Below are 17,416 nucleotides of genomic sequence, written 5' to 3' on the forward strand. Positions count from 1 at the left end.
TCCTCCTACACGTGGTCAGGAGGTGACATACTGTGCATCTACGTGCAGGCCACAGGTGAGGTCAACCGTCCACCTGCTGGACCCAGTTTCATGTCCCGTGATCACCTGGTGATCCTCCTACACGTGGAGTTTAGCAAGGTCAGGAGGTGACATACCGTGCATACACGTGCAGGCCACAGGCGAGGTCAACCGTCCACCTGCTGGACCCAGTTTCATGTCCCGTGATCACCTGGTGATCCTCCTACACGTGGTCAGGAGGTGACATACTGTGCATCTACGTACAGGCCACAGGTGAGGTCAACCGTCCACCTGCTGGACCCAGTTTCATGTCCCGTGATCACCTGATGATCCTCCTACACGTGGTCAGGAGGTGACATACCGTGCTTCCACGTGCAGGCCACAGGTGAGGTCAACCGTCCACCTGCTGGACCCAGTTTCATGTCCCGTGATCACATGGTGATCCTCGTACACGTGGTCAGGAGGTGACATACCGTGCATCCACGTGCAGGCCACAGGTGAGGTCAACCGTCCACCTGCTGGACCCAGTTTCATGTCCCGTGATCACCAGGTGATCCTCCTACACGTGGAGTTTAGCAAGGTCAGGAGGTGACAAACCGTGCATACACGTGCAGGCCACAGGCGAGGTCAACCGTCCACCTGCTGGACCCAGTTTCATGTCCCTTGATCACCTGGTGATCCTCCTACACGTGGTCAGGAGGTGACATACTGTGCATCTACGTGCAGGCCACAGGTGAGGTCAACCGTCCACCTGCTGGACCCAGTTTCACGTCCCGTGATCACCTGATGATCCTCCTACACGTGGTCAGGAGGTGACATACCGTGCATCCAAGTGCAGGCCTCAGGTGAGGTCTACCCTCTACCCGCCGGCTGGCGTCCCTTTCCTACCTGCTGGACCCAGTTTCACCCCCCGTCCTCATCTGATGATCCTCCTACTGGCGGAATAAGCATGGTCAGGAGGTGACTTACTGTGCATCCACGTGCAGGCCACAGTTTCGATGGACCTTTGCCTTGTCAGCTGCTGGTCCCATTTCCCCCACTTGTTGGTTCTGAATCTGTGCCTTTTCCAAACTGCTGGTCTGATGTTTCATGCCACATGATCACCTGCTGGTCATACTACTCTTGGAATTAAGAATTTTCAGATGAAATATTCCTCGTGGTTCCATTGCACGAGTGGGCGAGCTGTGTCCTCGCCCCACTAGCCTGTTGGACCTGAAGCTGTGCCCCGTACTACACTTCTGGTTCCATTTGTCAAGCCCCATGGTCACCTGCTTGTCGCAATAATCACGGAGCGGGGTATTGTAAGGATAAGGGATGCTGTGGCACAGTAGAAGTCACTTCCTACCCCGCTATCGCCTTTATCGCAACACCCAAAACATTGCGTAAATTTTTCTTTCGCACGATGTGAAACTAGTGTTAAATAGATTTTCCATCGTTAGAATTTTGTCATTTCCATAAAAATGCACTCCTTTGAACCTCTTAACCACAATGCAAACACTACACTTCAGCCAATGTTTTTGGTGTCCCGTAAACTTTGTGCATTATCATTAGCTCGACGGAAAGCGGCTTCATGCAGTTTCCATGCATTAAGTACCCTCTGGTAAAAACTAAGTTCTATATATTTAAACTGAATTTACTATTATGCCACATTGTGTTTACTCGTCTACTGCTATATGAAATTCCCACCTAGTCCCAGATCTATGAGCCTGAAGTTAGGCGAAAGCAGCTCGTTCGTGCGACCACTCACGCATGGTAAGTTAAGCGGTAAAATTGGAGACTATTAGAGCGTAATGACCGCGTGGGCTGTGACCCCTAAGAGTTGCTGTTTTTCTCTCTGCGTTTAAACACTAGAACATTGAAGGTTTCATTGGTCCATCCCGCCTTCTATACTCCCAAGGAGTGACTTTTTACTGATTAAAAAATATATATATTTGTATTAGCAGAAAGTATTTATTCATGAAATTTGAATCAGCCATCTATTTTGGGGTGTTTACAGGATTATGATTTTTTTTGACAAGTTTCCTTAATTTTTGGTTCTAAACCTTTTGCTGGATTTGAAAAAAAACATTGTAGCACTTGGTTGAAAGTTTGTAAATTACGCGAGCACTAAGATTTAAGGTAAATAATGCTAACAAAAACCTTATAAAATGATCCTTTGTAAATTCTTATGCAATATCTCAGAGGAGACACTCCATACTATCCGAGATGGTAAGTGTGTAGTGACATTATTTAAGAAACATGTAGCAGACTTACTTTTGTTTCCGGGGGGGATCTCTAAGGAAGGTTAGTTTGTTTTAGGTTTAGGCTCTTGGCGAATTTCACTGCCCTTTATGAACACTTAGGATGTATCCTTCACCGATGCAGCATCAACCAAGGGATACTTTATTTTCAAGGATGCATTCATTTAGAAACTAGCAGTAAAATGATATTCTAATTTTTTCTACGTTCACACATTCTGACATCAAAGAAATTGTTTTGCAGTAGTTTTTTTCTTTTACATATGTTTTTACAAATAGATATAAATTCATTCAAGTTAATAATTTCCCGTAAGGGTTTAGACAGCTATTTGTTGGCTAAGTAACATACTATCTTTACATTTTTATTATAAGATAACGCCACAAACTCCTCAAAGGTCAGACAAGGATGCATGGAAGGTCGTAAGCGGCGACTCTTTTTACGCAAAGGCTGCATCGGTGAATTATTTCAGCATACTTGCAGCTATTCAGACGTCAAAAAATGGCCGGACACATTTAAGACTCATTCTTATAAGTATTCAAAAACATTTTTTTATGTATAACATATTTACTCGCAGTATACGGTATTTGTTGGAGTAATTTAGTGAATGGAACGGAAATGTGTAACCACTGTGCTGTCATCTGTGTTCGATGGCGCGAACCAAAGTCCACAAAGACAAAAGGTAATTTTATAGTATTAACTGTTAAATGAATTTAAAAAAGGGCAGTATTATAAAAATTCATTGTCGAAAATCAGGTCCAACGCCGGGGTTTAGTATTATTCCTAAGTCTTTTTTTTTTCCTTTTAGCGAAGCCGTTTTATTATATAGATTAAATTTTCGCTCTGAAAATCGAATGATTCTATAGTCGACGTAGCTGCTCTGGCAGTTAATTCTAGCGGCGGGTACGCGAAACATGGTTTGCGTCCAGAAATGCAGTTGAAAACACAATTTGCGTGTCCGAATTTCGTATTATAAGTGTATTTTCCAACATGAGAACACATGCATTTTCTAATTACCGAGGTTAGATGTTAACACATCTATGGCGAGTACTGAAAGGCACTCACGTTATTTCTAAATAGACCTACCAAGCAAGCATGCCATATGGAACAAGGATAAAGGCAGGCAACGTTTAAGTCTAATTTCGCGCAGTTGTTCACTGAAACGACTGTCGCTTGTAGATTAAAAAAAAAGTTAATATTAGAGAACTTGGGTACGAGCGCGCGATCGTACCTGAACATATAGCTGTTCGGGATGTTCGCGTCGAGGGGATGGTCGTACGTTAGTCATACAATATACTGGCAGTTGTACCATTTTTAGAGCCGTGTGCCATGATGAATTATCCACTGCGTTGTAAATAAAGTGCTAGAGGTAATTCGGGATAATTATTGTTTATGAAATAGTTGTCAATTATATTTACGGTATTTTAATTCATTCCGAGTATTTGTGTTAAGTAGTAGGTATATTATTCTTTCCGAGTATTTGTGTTAAGTAGTATATTATTTTAATAATTTAACCAGCTATAAATAACGAAATTTTTTAATTTATTTTTATTTTTACTTGATAGTTTAAGAATATAAATATAACTGCAAATCAAATTTTTTATGAATATACTATTATTTTGTACCCAGAATTTTCTGTTCACACGATTATTATTGTGCAACTGTACCAGAATTATGTAACGTTTTATCATATATTTTACGTAGTACCATAATGTAGTGCGATAGTACCGTAATTTTGTTCCGCTGTACCGTAACTATTAGTGAACTTGCCGTGATGAGGCCCGGATGTCCGTGTGACGTCACTCGCCGCGGGCAGCGCTCGCTGTTCGTTACGCCCGCGAGTCGCCTCGCGCTAACGAGGGCCGACCTTGGACCGCGACCGAGCGCCGCCGAAACGTTTTAAAGCGTTGTAATAAAAAAAAACAATAATAAGCTGTTGGACCAGATGTTTCGAAATCTGCCCGGCCAAGTCTTGCGTAACGACTAACAATTCAATTTCATTGTTTTTTTTTTTTGTGGCGTACTATTTTATTTTATTTCAAAAGAAGACTAAATGCGACCTTGTGCCTGATAAATAATTATCGATTTGGCGAAGGGAGGATTTCACGTCCGACGGTTGTAGTGGGTTTCGAACCAAGTGGTAAACCATCTTCATGTTCTAATTATTTTTCGGTGCTAGCTCAAGCGTTTTATCTATCTTAATAAATAAAAATTAAATTGTTCCGTTTATGTTTATCCACGAGACCATGTTTTTACGCTTGCATTATCTAGGAAATAATTCTCTCTCTTCTTGTTTGTTATTTAACAAGTAGAATACTAACGCGCCCAAAGGTAGATCACTCTCCACTGGTCCATATGCATGCATCTACTATTTGGTACGCCACAGCGGTTCCTTAAAAAAAACGTATTTGGAAAATCAACTCTTGAAGCAAAAATTAATTCGTTAGAATTAAGATAACAGGGAGAAATAGTATTGGATTCAACGGTTTTCTAAGGTCTTTCAAGTTCGCATTTAGGTCTCTTTAACAAACAATATCTTGCTGCAAGACCCTGTGTTGCCAGAGGAAGAATATAATTATGATCATATATCTATAGTGGAGTAGTTGATAGTTTGTTGATACTCGAACTGTCTTTTCGTTTTTGTTGTGTTTTTGTTGTGCTTTCGTCTCGTTTCAACTGTTGTGCTGGCTTGTTTGTTTTGTAAAACTACTTATTGTGTTTGTTTTCGTCTTGTGTTTTTGTCTCGTTTCAACTGTTGTGCTGAATTTTTTTTTTTTGGGGGGGGGGGGGGGATGTTCAATTATCATTTGTGGTTTTTTTTGTTATTAGTCCATTTATCTTTTTTTTCTTTGTTTTTTTGACCATATTTCTGTCATGGAATATTATGTGGTGTATATATCCTATTGAAACAGCAATTTTTGCTTAATTTGTTTTTTGTCTTTTGATTTTTTGTAGTTTTCTTCTACAGACATACGTGTGCTTAGCAATGGCTTATGTCCAAAAGCTTACATCAAGTTGAACTGTAAGAACTTAACTGGAAATCTCTATCGTTTAAAAAATAAGGGTATTTGGATTGGAATTAATGGCATTCGCGGTATAAATACAGTTTTCCTTTTATAAGTGAGACTTCTTTACTGAGGGGCAACAATTTTCGAGGGTTACGAAAATTCCGATCGTATGAGGTGAATAGTTAGGTACGAGCAGGGGAACCGGTAGAGGAGGAGAGTGCGTCAGCGGCGACGCCAATCCAGCGCATGCACTAGCGGTCGAATGGGAAGACTGCAAAGGGAGAGGGGGGATAGATACGTAGCGTAGCATGCTACATGCTAGTTTGTAACGGTCGGAAGGGGAGACGGCAGGGGAGAGGTAGAAATTATGCAGTAGTGATGCTACGGAATTGTCATATCGCTACTTGTGTTTGTCTACTCCCCAGTTTTCGTTACGGCTGACGGTGCCATATTTATATTTTATTTAAAGAATCTACAATTTATTTATTCGTGTAGAAAAGAATAATTAATTTGTGCAATTAAGTTTATAATTATCATTTCATTTTTATGTGGTTAGTTTATTCGAAAAAAAACAAACTTAAATCTAGCTATACCTAGAAAGGAAGAAGTTTCATTTCTGTCATGCGTTGACTCCACTTCTGTCCGCTATTACGTTCGCTTCGATGGTGTTATTCTGTAGACGTTATAAAATTTCGGCTGAGTTTCTTACGTTGTTCTATGCATCCTTGTACCGTTTGAGGGTTTTCTGGTGGTATATTTTTTAAGTAAAAATGTGACGATAATATGTTGCTTAGTCAGCGAACTGCTCTCTACTTTCTTTTTTTAATTATTATTAAGAGACCTGAAAAAAAAGTAAAATTTACTTTTCCTATCCTATTCGTTTTTATCAATAATTAGATATTTTAATATATTAAGTGTTTTTTTCCTTCGAAAACTTTTTTTTCCTGACAAACGAAACAACGGTGGACAGTTCGGGGTAAATAGCATTAAGAGTCACGGACCTTGCCAACTGTGAAACAAGTGTGTGGATTCTATTGCTTTATTTACTACATACTTTGAAAAGAGAACATTGAAACACGTTCTAATAAGTTTGTTTTGGAAATGTTTGAAACTCGTATCCATCCAAATAAAGATTTAAATTATTTAAAAAATAATAATTTAAAAACGTTTAGCAGGAAGAAAAAACTGATAAGTGCTAAAACTATAATCATTATTAGCGTTACAGCATCTACTATAATTTTTTTTTGGGTCTCTATTAGTCACGTGATTAACTTGAACGTGCAAAATTTGAAAATTGCTCTCTCTGTTCGCTCAGCAATATGTGATGTGCTACCCTCCATCTGTGACGATGGCTGATCTCTTTAAGATCCGCATTGCTGTAGTGAACACCCCCCCCCCCCCTCCCCAATATTTTTTGTTACCCGTCATATTTTTTATTTTATTCTTCTTTCGCGGAGTCACGTCGACGGCGGGACATCATTATCATATATAGTGCGGCGCTGCGTCATTCAAGGTCAAGGTGGTGGGACCTCATAGTCACCGGCTACAGCGCGAGCGAGCCCCCTCCCCCCCCCCCCCCCCCTTATGTAATCTCCCAACCCAAGGGCTTCACGTGTGCACTTTACCACAAGAAGCCATCTCTGGATAGCGTGCTTGTGTCTCTTTACTGTCATTTTAAAAAATACAATAGCTCTTTATTTAGCGCTTTCTAATAGCAAGGGGGGGGGGGGGTTCCCAGACACACTTTCACCCCCCTCCTCCTCCCCAACCCAAATGACGATAAGTGCGTAAATGATAACTATAATGAATGATCTGTTAAAGCTATTTTAAAAAACAAAATCTTTAACGGTAAAACTGGAATTTTCACAGTTACATTTGTGTTTTTTTTTTGGTTCCTCCTAGCTAAAAGCATTTTAGGAATTTTGGCTTTTTTTTTGTATTTAATAATAAGCAACTATAAGTATATTGTTTTAGGACTATAATAAATAGCTTGCCCAGTTGTACTATTAACATTTTCATTGAATACCGCACTTGCTGGAGTCATTAACGTATTTTTTTTTTGCAGTGAAGTACTGTAAAATAAACCTTAAACGCTATTATGTATCGAGTGTTACGCAGTGGTAAGACACTGGATATTTATCTCAATTTGTGGGGGGGGGGGGGGGGGATGTCTTGTCCGTATAACCACCTCTCAGAGCTCCTTTAAAAAATAATATACCACCCTGCTGATGCTTGTAACTAACATTCGTCTGTTGATGGGAGCTGTGACTCAGGCCAAGAAGTAGTTGGATACTGGGTTCGAAAGCTTGCGGGCTAGGGTTTGTTGGTAACGAAGTCAATCTGCCGGCACAGCACACGCTGAAGCACTCTGGCGCCCAGGGTCGGCCGAGGCCGAGTCTAAATTCGAGCGACAAATTTCGGCTGCCGATTCATAAATTAAAAATAAGTTAAAACATATTTTCAATATATGGTCTAAATTTCAGCTGAACCGGTAGTTTTTTTTAAATAGTTTAAACTATTTATGATTTAATGCCGAGCGTCTGCGTAATGTCTAATTGAGCAAAGTTCTACAAACTCTGAAAATTGTGTCGTTAGTCATTTTTTTCTTACTGGAAATAAATTTATGGTAATACGAATATTTACTATTTCCCATAAATTTGTGTGACGCAGAAGAATAATGTGGTTTTTAAAGTCTTGATTATTCATCTATATGTCAAAAGTAACGAGAAAGGTTTCCTTGTACTATCATATACCTCGCCGTCTTCGTGAGGAAACTAAAATAAAACTTAGGACGAAATTCTTCGACGCCTCACTTTGTTTGAAACAACTGCCTAGAATCAGGTGCTCTGATTGTCATGCGGTAATGAAGGTATTTCTAAAAAAAACATTTAACCAGTAATCAAACTGAAGAACTGCAAATGTAATTTGAGCACATGAACGTTGAATGCTGAACCATATGTGTGATCAAATACCACGTGAGAAAAATTTAGGCGACCCTTTATATCGGAGGAACTATCTTGTCATAAGAAAATTACTTTTTGATTCAAGTATATTTGTCTTTAGGTACCACAGATAACTAAATTTACCATCTAAAAGTGTGGTAAGTGCATTCCGATTCTGGAAGTCACCACGCCTAAGAGACAGCCGCTGGAAACAGGATGTTCAATTTACCGTCGGAATACAGACGTGTATCTTAGCATTGACGGGAACTTAGTATTTGTGTTTATTTTGATGTAAGTGCAGGTAGTTCGGTTTTAATTACTTCCAAATTTAAACTCTCCCATCAGATTTTATATGTGCTAAATTTTCTGAACTGTGAAACCTAAGGTAAATATATATTTTAATTAAAAAGTTATGTTTTATGACAAAATATTTCCTCACAAATAAAGGTGTGACAGACATTTTTTTTCTTGTGGTGTTTTATGAAACGTATGGTTTGTTCAGCATTGACGTTAATAGGAAGTAGGCATAAAATAGACCAAAAATAAAAGCACTTAAACGAATAGAACAAGTTCGATCAGTTTTTTTTTCCTCAAAAAAAAACGTGCTCTGATTTTAAGTCTAATAAAGTCGATGAATAATGTTTTCAAGTTGTAGTTTTTCCTAAATGTTCTTAAAAGTGAAAAGTAATGCGAATTTCCAACTTTTACAAACAGTATATTCTTTTTACCTGTAAATATGGATGTTGAGTCAACATCGAACATTAATTTTAGTCGATTGTTTTCCCAACCAAGAGGCAATTCGTAATACCTTGCTAAAGTCAGGTTTGTGAGTCTTGACAAATTTAAAGGAAGTTTAATTTGACAGGCAGTCACGAAGAAAACCCGACGTTTTGGTGTGCCTTGTTACAGCCATCTTCTAGAGCTATTGTCAAATGAAGGCCTGATGTTGGACACATTTCACGTAGGAAAACTCACAGCCGTGCTGTGATTGGTTCATATGGGTGGCCACAGTAGGGTCAGGCAAAACAGCTTAATTAGGTGCAGCAGCCTTTACTCTGGCTAGTTCTTACCTGGTGACCGTCTGGAATTAAGATGAAGCAAAGCATTTCATAATATACAAGTCCCTCCGAAATTTTAAGCCCATCAGTAGGTTTGGTTATAAATTTCTGGTAAAATTTACTTAATTATTTTAACTTCTAAAATTCTCTTAACTAAATATTTATCATTTCCAAATTTTAGTAATTTTTTTGCGAAGCGAAATTAATGATTCTAGCAGACCATTACTGTAGTAGAATAATATTTAAGGTTTAAAAAATATTGTTTGTCCAAACTTTAAGTCAAAAAAATATACCTCTCGCAACAAAACTATGATTTGTTCGTTATTGGTACAGAAAATTACACAAATGAATAGCAGTTAGTATTTAAATTTCTTGTGGCCTCTATTTTTTTTTTATGTATAACATTTGTGTCAAATGCGGTTAAGTAATTGATACCATAACTTCAGTGGAACCAAGTAATGTTATGTAAAATTTTCTGTTGGTCTTAAAATTTTTGATTGGAGCAGTGACTGTGAAAGCTCACGGGCTAGGGTTTGTCAGTGACGGAGGTCCATCTGCAGAGAGAGAGAGAGAGAGAGAGAGAGAATCGCCTGCGCAGCACACGTTGAAGCACTCTGGCGCCCAGGGTCGGTCGAGGCGATAAACAGGGTCTCGTGTTTACCAAGGTCGTGGAGGTGGGGGGGGGGGGGGTTGTGGGTATGTCTCGCCTGTTATCTCCAGGGCGTCGGGACGTCTCCGTCACGTGGTGACACCCGACGCTTGCCTCGTCGTTGCTGTTCCCTGCGCCGGCGCCTGGCAGGTTGAGAAGGGGGGTGGGGGGATATCACACTGTTAAAACTTTCTACCTTCAATTCACTAAGGATGCTGGGTACAACTCAAACAGTGTGATCGTAAGTTTACGACTATGTTCGTAATTTTACGGACACTGTGTTCACTTACTTTGAACATGAATCTAAAAGTATATCATTGGTATATTAGTAAAAAAAATAGTTTCTTTTTTTTGCATGTATGTGTTTACCTTTTGTTTATAACGAAATAAATAGTTTCTTTTTTTTGCATGTATGTGTTTACCTTTTGTATATAACGAAATATTACTACAGGGAAGTCAAAATTCGGCGTAGTTTCGACGAAGATTCAGTTATTTGAAATTGGGAATAACTCTTTAATTGAGTTTGATTCTTCGTCGATAAGTCTTTAATTTATTGTAATTTCCAAAGGTGCAGGTGAGACTAGCAGCCACATAGCTCCAGCGATTATTTTTAACCTTGTAGGGCGAATTGAGGGTGAAATTTTTCATTTTTCGATTAAGTTTGCCGAGCTAAGAATACAAGTGTGGTACCTGCAACTGTGCTCAAAATTAGGAATTAAGGTTTAAAGTTTAACAGCTACGTTCAGTTGAAACCCATCTTCTTTGAAGAGTTCTGTTCATTAAGTCAGTGAAATAGTTGTAGGATAGTTATAAAAGCAGCCAGCGACTACCGCCGGAAGCAATTCTGAATGATTATACGGTAACTGGTTGAAGCAACATATTTATTTATTTATTTATTTATTTTTTTTTTTTAGCTCATGATCTGCTTTAAGTTAGTTGGACGCTAAAACATTGGCTGAAGTGTGGTTTTTGCATTGTGGAAACTGTTTTTAATGACTGTTTTTTTTTATGCTGACCATCTCAGACGTGGTCAAGAATGATTTCCGCAATGTTTTGGGCATGACATTATGACAAAAAACAGTGACCAACTTCATAACAGCATTCTATAACCTGAAATATCCAACTTCCTACACGTTAAAGTGGTTGTACAAATAATTATATTGTTTCTAATATTTCGTGTGTGTGTGCGTGCAAGGAGAAGCCTAAGATGTACATAAAGTTCTGTCCCTGCTAGAACACGCCCGAATATTCACCTTCGGCCAACCTCGGGATTTGTTTTATTTTTGCGCAGGAAAAATGAATTCATATATTAAAAGTGGTCGGTTAGGTTAGCTACATTAAAACACTATGGACGGTTAGTTATATTAGTATAGCTACATTAAGGGGAATGGAAAGGTACAATATTTTGGGAATCCTGGAATCGAAGATCAAGGATAAAATCTGAACTACTCATCATATTTCTTTGCGGTTTGTTTTGCCAACTAGATAATTTAATTACGGAGGGTTGTGTGTACAGAAGTGGCCACAATAATACATAGTTTTTTTAGAAAAAAAAATAACTTTATGCAGAAATAAGGGGTATTATCCACAAAATTAAAAATTATACCTAAATGTAATTTTTATATTGTGTAATATAATATTATCTAGAACTCTATTATAATAAAAGTGAAAAACACTTGATCGCTGAATTTTAAAGGAATTTTAACCAATTAAAACCTGCCATGCAACATTTAGGTAAGGAAGGACACGCTTGTTGAGCAATTACGTACAATTCTGTATTATAGAGCTCTAGATAATATTGTATTACACCATTCAAAAATTATATTTTGGTATAATTTATAATGGCTAATACCCCTTATTTCTGCATAAAGTTATTTAATTTTTTTCTAAAAAACTATGCATTATTGTGGCCACTTCTGTACACACAACCCTCCGTAATTAAATTAAATTATCTAATTGGCAAAACAAACCGCAAAGAAATATGATGAGTAGTTCAGATTTTATCCTTGATATTCGATTCCAGCATTCCCAAGATATTTTACCTTTCCATTCCCCTTAAAATAAACAGAGAAATATAAATATATATAAATAAACCCGAGGTTGGCCGAAGGTGAATATTCGGGCGTGTTCGGGCTTCCCGTGTGCAAGAATTTAAAAAAAAATGTATCGTATAATCGTATTTGTGATTATAAAAAGCTTTTTTTTCATTAAACTAGGCATTATTTAATGATTTTTGTTGACTCGAAGGCAAATTTTTATATAAGCATTTGTATACTCACAATTACATTTTTCAGTACAAGCTGTTAGGTTTAATTGTTGGTATGTGGCCTTTGTATTCAACAATGTATAGTGTATCATTCAAAAATCTATAAAAATGGTTTACCAAATACATTGAAATATAAGGAATATATATAACTTTGAATAAATTGAATGATTATTGAATAATATACTAAAATGTAGAATATTTAGACAACGTTAGAAAAAAAGTTTGTTAAAAAATTAAATATGGTTATGTGATAGAATTATTTAAAATCGTGTGAAAAAACTATTTGAAGGTAAAAAAAATCGTTTTGTGCACTTTCTAACACATAATAAAAAAATTTGTTTGTTTCTTCACAACTTATATCAGTGATTTTATTAAAGTTTTTTTGCTCATTGAAACTTTATAAAAACTAATGAAATATTGTCTAAATTTTATTTATATGTATTTTTTTTTTTTAAGTAAACAAAGTATCTCGTGTAGATTAGTGTCTCGGTGCATTAACACACAATCTTGGTTTTGTGAGATATAAATTTTTCGGTTTAGTTTTGTGAATTGTAATCAAGTAAAAAAAAGTCAATAAAAAAGCTTTATTACAACAAAAATGTGAGGGGAAGTATTAAGTTTTTTTATATCAAAAATAATTCAGATAAAGACATGTGTAAAAATTTAACGCAAGAGATAACCAAAATAGCATACTAAGTAAATTTCCGTTCCAAACATTTGTGGCAGAAGCGCAGTCAGGGAAATGAAAAAAAAATATAGCCATTAAAGCTATAAGGGAACTGTTACAGCCGAGTGGGCCGCAGGCTCCAGGCACGTGGACTACCGCGCATGCATGCCGCCCGACCCCTTGCGCTGCGACATCCTGCACAACAGCACCTTGCGCAAGTACGCCGCGGTGGGCGCTAGTGTCGTCTGGTCGTGCTCCCTGTGCTCGCGCGACGGCTGCAACTCGGGCGATACGGCTGGCGAGTTGGTCGCCTCTGTCGCCTCCAAGAAACTCCGGTCACTGTCGCTGCTGTTACTGCCAGCCACTGCACACTGGTTGCTCGTCACGTGACCGGGCCGATGGGTTTCCTGCGCAGGTAGTGGGGAATCTTAATTAGCTGGGAACAACTTCAATAAATATACCCCGACAAACATTTCAGAAGACATCTCCAACAGACAGAAAGTTGAGGTTTTTATTGCAGATAGACAACTGGATAATTTGCCTTGAAAATTAGTGTGGAAAGGAAACTTATTTACACATTTTTAATGTATTATCAGCATGTTAAATATATTTTTTAAAATTCGATTTGTTTGAGTATTATTATTACCACCAACATGTTCCTGGTAAAAATCGAAGTTTCTCGAACTTTCTCGAAGTTTCTCGAAGTTTCTCGAAGTTTCTCGAAGTTTCTCGAAGTTTCTCGAAGTTTCTCGAAGTTTCTCGAAGTTTCTCGAAGTTTCTCGAAGTTTCTCGAAGTTTCTCGAAGTTTCTCGAAGTTTCTCGAAGTTTCTCGAAGTTTCTCGAAGTTTCTCGAAGTTTCTCGAAGTTTCTCGAAGTTTCTCGAAGTTTCTCGAAGTTTCTCGAAGTTTCTCGAACTTTCTCGAACTTTCTCCAACTTTCTCGAACTTTCTCCAACTTTCTCCAACTTTCTCCAACTTTCTCCAACTTTCTCCAACTTTCTCCAACTTTCTCCAACTTTCTCCAACTTTCTCCAACTTTCTCCAACTTTCTCCAACTTTCTCCAACTTTCTCCAACTTTCTCCAACTTTCTCCAACTTTCTCCAACTTTCTCCAACTTTCTCCAACTTTCTCCAACTTTCTCCAACTTTCTCCAACTTTCTCCAACTTTCTCCAACTTTCTCCAACTTTCTCCAACTTTCTCCAACTTTCTCCAACTTTCTCCAACTTTCTCCAACTTTCTCCAACTTTCTCCAACTTTCTCCAACTTTCTCCAACTTTCTCCAACTTTCTCCAACTTTCTCCAACTTTCTCCAACTTTCTCCAACTTTCTCCAACTTTCTCCAACTTTCTCCAACTTTCTCCAACTTTCTCCAACTTTCTCCAACTTTCTCCAACTTTCTCCAACTTTCTCCAACTTTCTCCAACTTTCTCCAACTTTCTCCAACTTTCTCCAACTTTCTCCAACTTTCTCCAACTTTCTCCAACTTTCTCCAACTTTCTCCAACTTTCTCCAACTTTCTCCAACTTTCTCCAACTTTCTCCAACTTTCTCCAACTTTCTCCAACTTTCTCCAACTTTCTCCAACTTTCTCCAACTTTCTCCAACTTTCTCCAACTTTCTCCAACTTTCTCCAACTTTCTCCAACTTTCTCCAACTTTCTCCAACTTTCTCCAACTTTCTCCAACTTTCTCCAACTTTCTCCAACTTTCTCCAACTTTCTCCAACTTTCTCCAACTTTCTCCAACTTTCTCCAACTTTCTCCAACTTTCTCCAACTTTCTCCAACTTTCTCCAACTTTCTCCAACTTTCTCCAACTTTCTCCAACTTTCTCCAACTTTCTCCAACTTTCTCCAACTTTCTCCAACTTTCTCCAACTTTCTCCAACTTTCTCCAACTTTCTCCAACTTTCTCCAACTTTCTCCAACTTTCTCCAACTTTCTCCAACTTTCTCCAACTTTCTCCAACTTTCTCCAACTTTCTCCAACTTTCTCCAACTTTCTCCAACTTTCTCCAACTTTCTCCAACTTTCTCCAACTTTCTCCAACTTTCTCCAACTTTCTCCAACTTTCTCCAACTTTCTCCAACTTTCTCCAACTTTCTCCAACTTTCTCCAACTTTCTCCAACTTTCTCCAACTTTCTCCAACTTTCTCCAACTTTCTCCAACTTTCTCCAACTTTCTCCAACTTTCTCCAACTTTCTCCAACTTTCTCCAACTTTCTCCAACTTTCTCCAACTTTCTCCAACTTTCTCCAACTTTCTCCAACTTTCTCCAACTTTCTCCAACTTTCTCCAACTTTCTCCAACTTTCTCCAACTTTCTCCAACTTTCTCCAACTTTCTCCAACTTTCTCCAACTTTCTCCTATTCGTTCAACTATATCGTTCCAGTCAAAGTGATTTCATGTCCCCCCATTATTATAGCCAGTGTGTTAACTTCTTTCATATAGCCGAGTGTGTTGGTCACACAGTTTTTAGAGGTCCTTTTGAATACACTTTAAATTCAACAAACTGGCTACCATTCTTATTTTAATATGTCAATATACTATTTGGGATAGTATCTAGAAATATCATGAAAGAGAAATTTGTAAGTTCTCTTACAAGTTTATATGTTTATAAAGGATAAATGACAATCTGTATTTGTCACTTGTAAATGTACTTACAAAGGACAAATGGTCAATCTATTTGTATCCTCGCAACAACGTTAGTGTATCTAGGAAACACCTATTTGTTATTAAAATGCACTTGGTTCTGCCCTTTTACATTTCTCCTAATGATTATACAAACGATATTTGGCCCTGAGGCAATGAAAACTTAATAAACAACAAGCCAAAAACTTGCCGACAAATTGGCCAAAAATGGGTTTACGCAAATTCGGCAAAAGCAATGAGACTGCAAGACACATGCTATTTACATTAATTAGGTTCAAACCCCAGAATGTAGAAAAAGGCAACTGAAAGTTATTGAAAACTAGAAGAAAAGGGGGGGGGGGGGGGGGGGTTTGGTCTGTCGGACAATAGTTTAATGTGATAAAACATTGATAAAATTATTGTATTCTTTTATGAATCATTTTCAGTTTAATAAAAGAATAAATATTTGAAATTATACTATTAATCATATTTTTAAAATGCAAGAATTAAACTTTGTTTCCGAAATTATTGTTGTAATAAGCAATGAAAACCACATTTACTTTTCACTTCACAAACAGTCGACGAAGCAGTTCACGTCTGGATAATTTGTTAATAATTATATTAATACTAATTTTAAAAACTGGTGTTTAGCTATAATTACAAGTTTTCATATATACTGTAATCAAATATCTATCGAATTATATGAATCACCATAATTCTTTAGTCAATTGTAACAATACCTATTATTACTGCACTCGCCGTTTCTGGTTTCCGCGATAGCAAATAGATATCGCGTTTAATTCGGTTCGCGTTCGTCACCGTAGATAGCAGCACGGTAGGGGAATAATATTATTTCGTTTATTTTTCACGATTTTATAACAATCATGCATCCCAAATACACCAAACTCATTTAAAATGGGTTACAATCTTTTTTAAAACATTGTGCAAAAGGTCTCGGGTGTAATTTTAATCATTATGTGTAACTGTAAAACACCATCGTTCGTTAAAAACGTATTTGAATAATCAACTTTACTTTTAAATAACCGTACCGATTGTGCTGAAAATCGGTCGACGATCGTAAAATTACATAATATTAATAATTTAAACGACGAAAATATGATTGAAAAGTCAAATCGATGGTTGTTCCAATCGAGTGGAAGAGAGATGCCACGCATGCTTACAATGAGCATAACAGGACACATCCGTAGTGGGACAATGTGCGTTATGGGACCCTTTTTCGTGCGTCCAGCCGGCGTTCATCGATTTATTAGACGTTGTCACGTCAAAAAAAAAAACTATTTTTGACAGCTTAATGACGTGAAATGGTTCAAAATGCTAGAACGAAATAAACACGGAGAGTTATATCCAAACAAATAATATATATTGAGGGGACCATTATTTAATTTCTAACAAAAATAATTCTACGATAGCCAAGAAACTAACTACGTACCGTGTTTACATGATTGAGTGCATTATCAAAGTGAACATGGAATTAAAAGTTAATAATAGGAGCGAGATAAATGTCTTGAGACCTTTTATAGTAACGCCCTGAACCTGGCGCTCTTGCGCACGGGCCAGAGGAGTGGTCCCCTCTAATGGGGACTGCACACGATCAGCAGGGGAGGGGGAATCAAAGACGTCCGGGCCGTGCCATTTCTGAATTGCCGCGACGTGGTAAGTAGTGTGTTTTGGTAAGGAAGGCTTCGCTAGACACCAAGGTCGAGGAAGATTCGTCCTTCGTGATAGTGTTTCTCATCTGTCTTATCACATATTATTGGACTGAGTAATGACAATTTTTTTAAATTCACCTATTAAATGTAACTCTGAATAAAATGGTGTATCTAATTAAGTAAAAAATCCTTCTTGCAGAGAGATTTATCACAAATAACCAGAAGCACTTGGAGAAAACCATCAGTTGTCTAGCCAGGAATAATCAGGAGCACTCTG

The 17,416-nt window shown here is 37.8% G+C and overlaps 1 protein-coding gene and 1 long non-coding RNA gene across 2 annotated transcripts in view; one reads left to right on the plus strand and one right to left on the minus strand.

Annotated features, from left to right (window-relative positions):
- Window positions 1-13,467, plus strand: part of LOC134534966 (uncharacterized) — a 28,698-nt gene extending 15,231 nt beyond the window's left edge. Inside the window, exon 3 of the mRNA XM_063373728.1 lies at window positions 12,965-13,467. Coding sequence (XP_063229798.1) covers window positions 12,965-13,233 — 269 coding nt within the window. The 3' untranslated portion in view covers window positions 13,234-13,467. The remainder of the gene's footprint in view (window positions 1-12,964) is intronic.
- The window catches only part of LOC134534967 (uncharacterized), a 963,569-nt gene continuing 959,121 nt past the window's right edge, over window positions 12,969-17,416 (minus strand). The window contains exon 7 of the long non-coding RNA XR_010075561.1: window positions 12,969-13,250. This is a non-coding gene — a long non-coding RNA (uncharacterized LOC134534967). The remainder of the gene's footprint in view (window positions 13,251-17,416) is intronic.

Source organism: Bacillus rossius, chromosome 8, assembly GCF_032445375.1.
Source record: "Bacillus rossius redtenbacheri isolate Brsri chromosome 8, Brsri_v3, whole genome shotgun sequence".
In the NCBI taxonomy this organism is placed as follows: Eukaryota; Metazoa; Arthropoda; class Insecta; order Phasmatodea; family Bacillidae; genus Bacillus; species Bacillus rossius.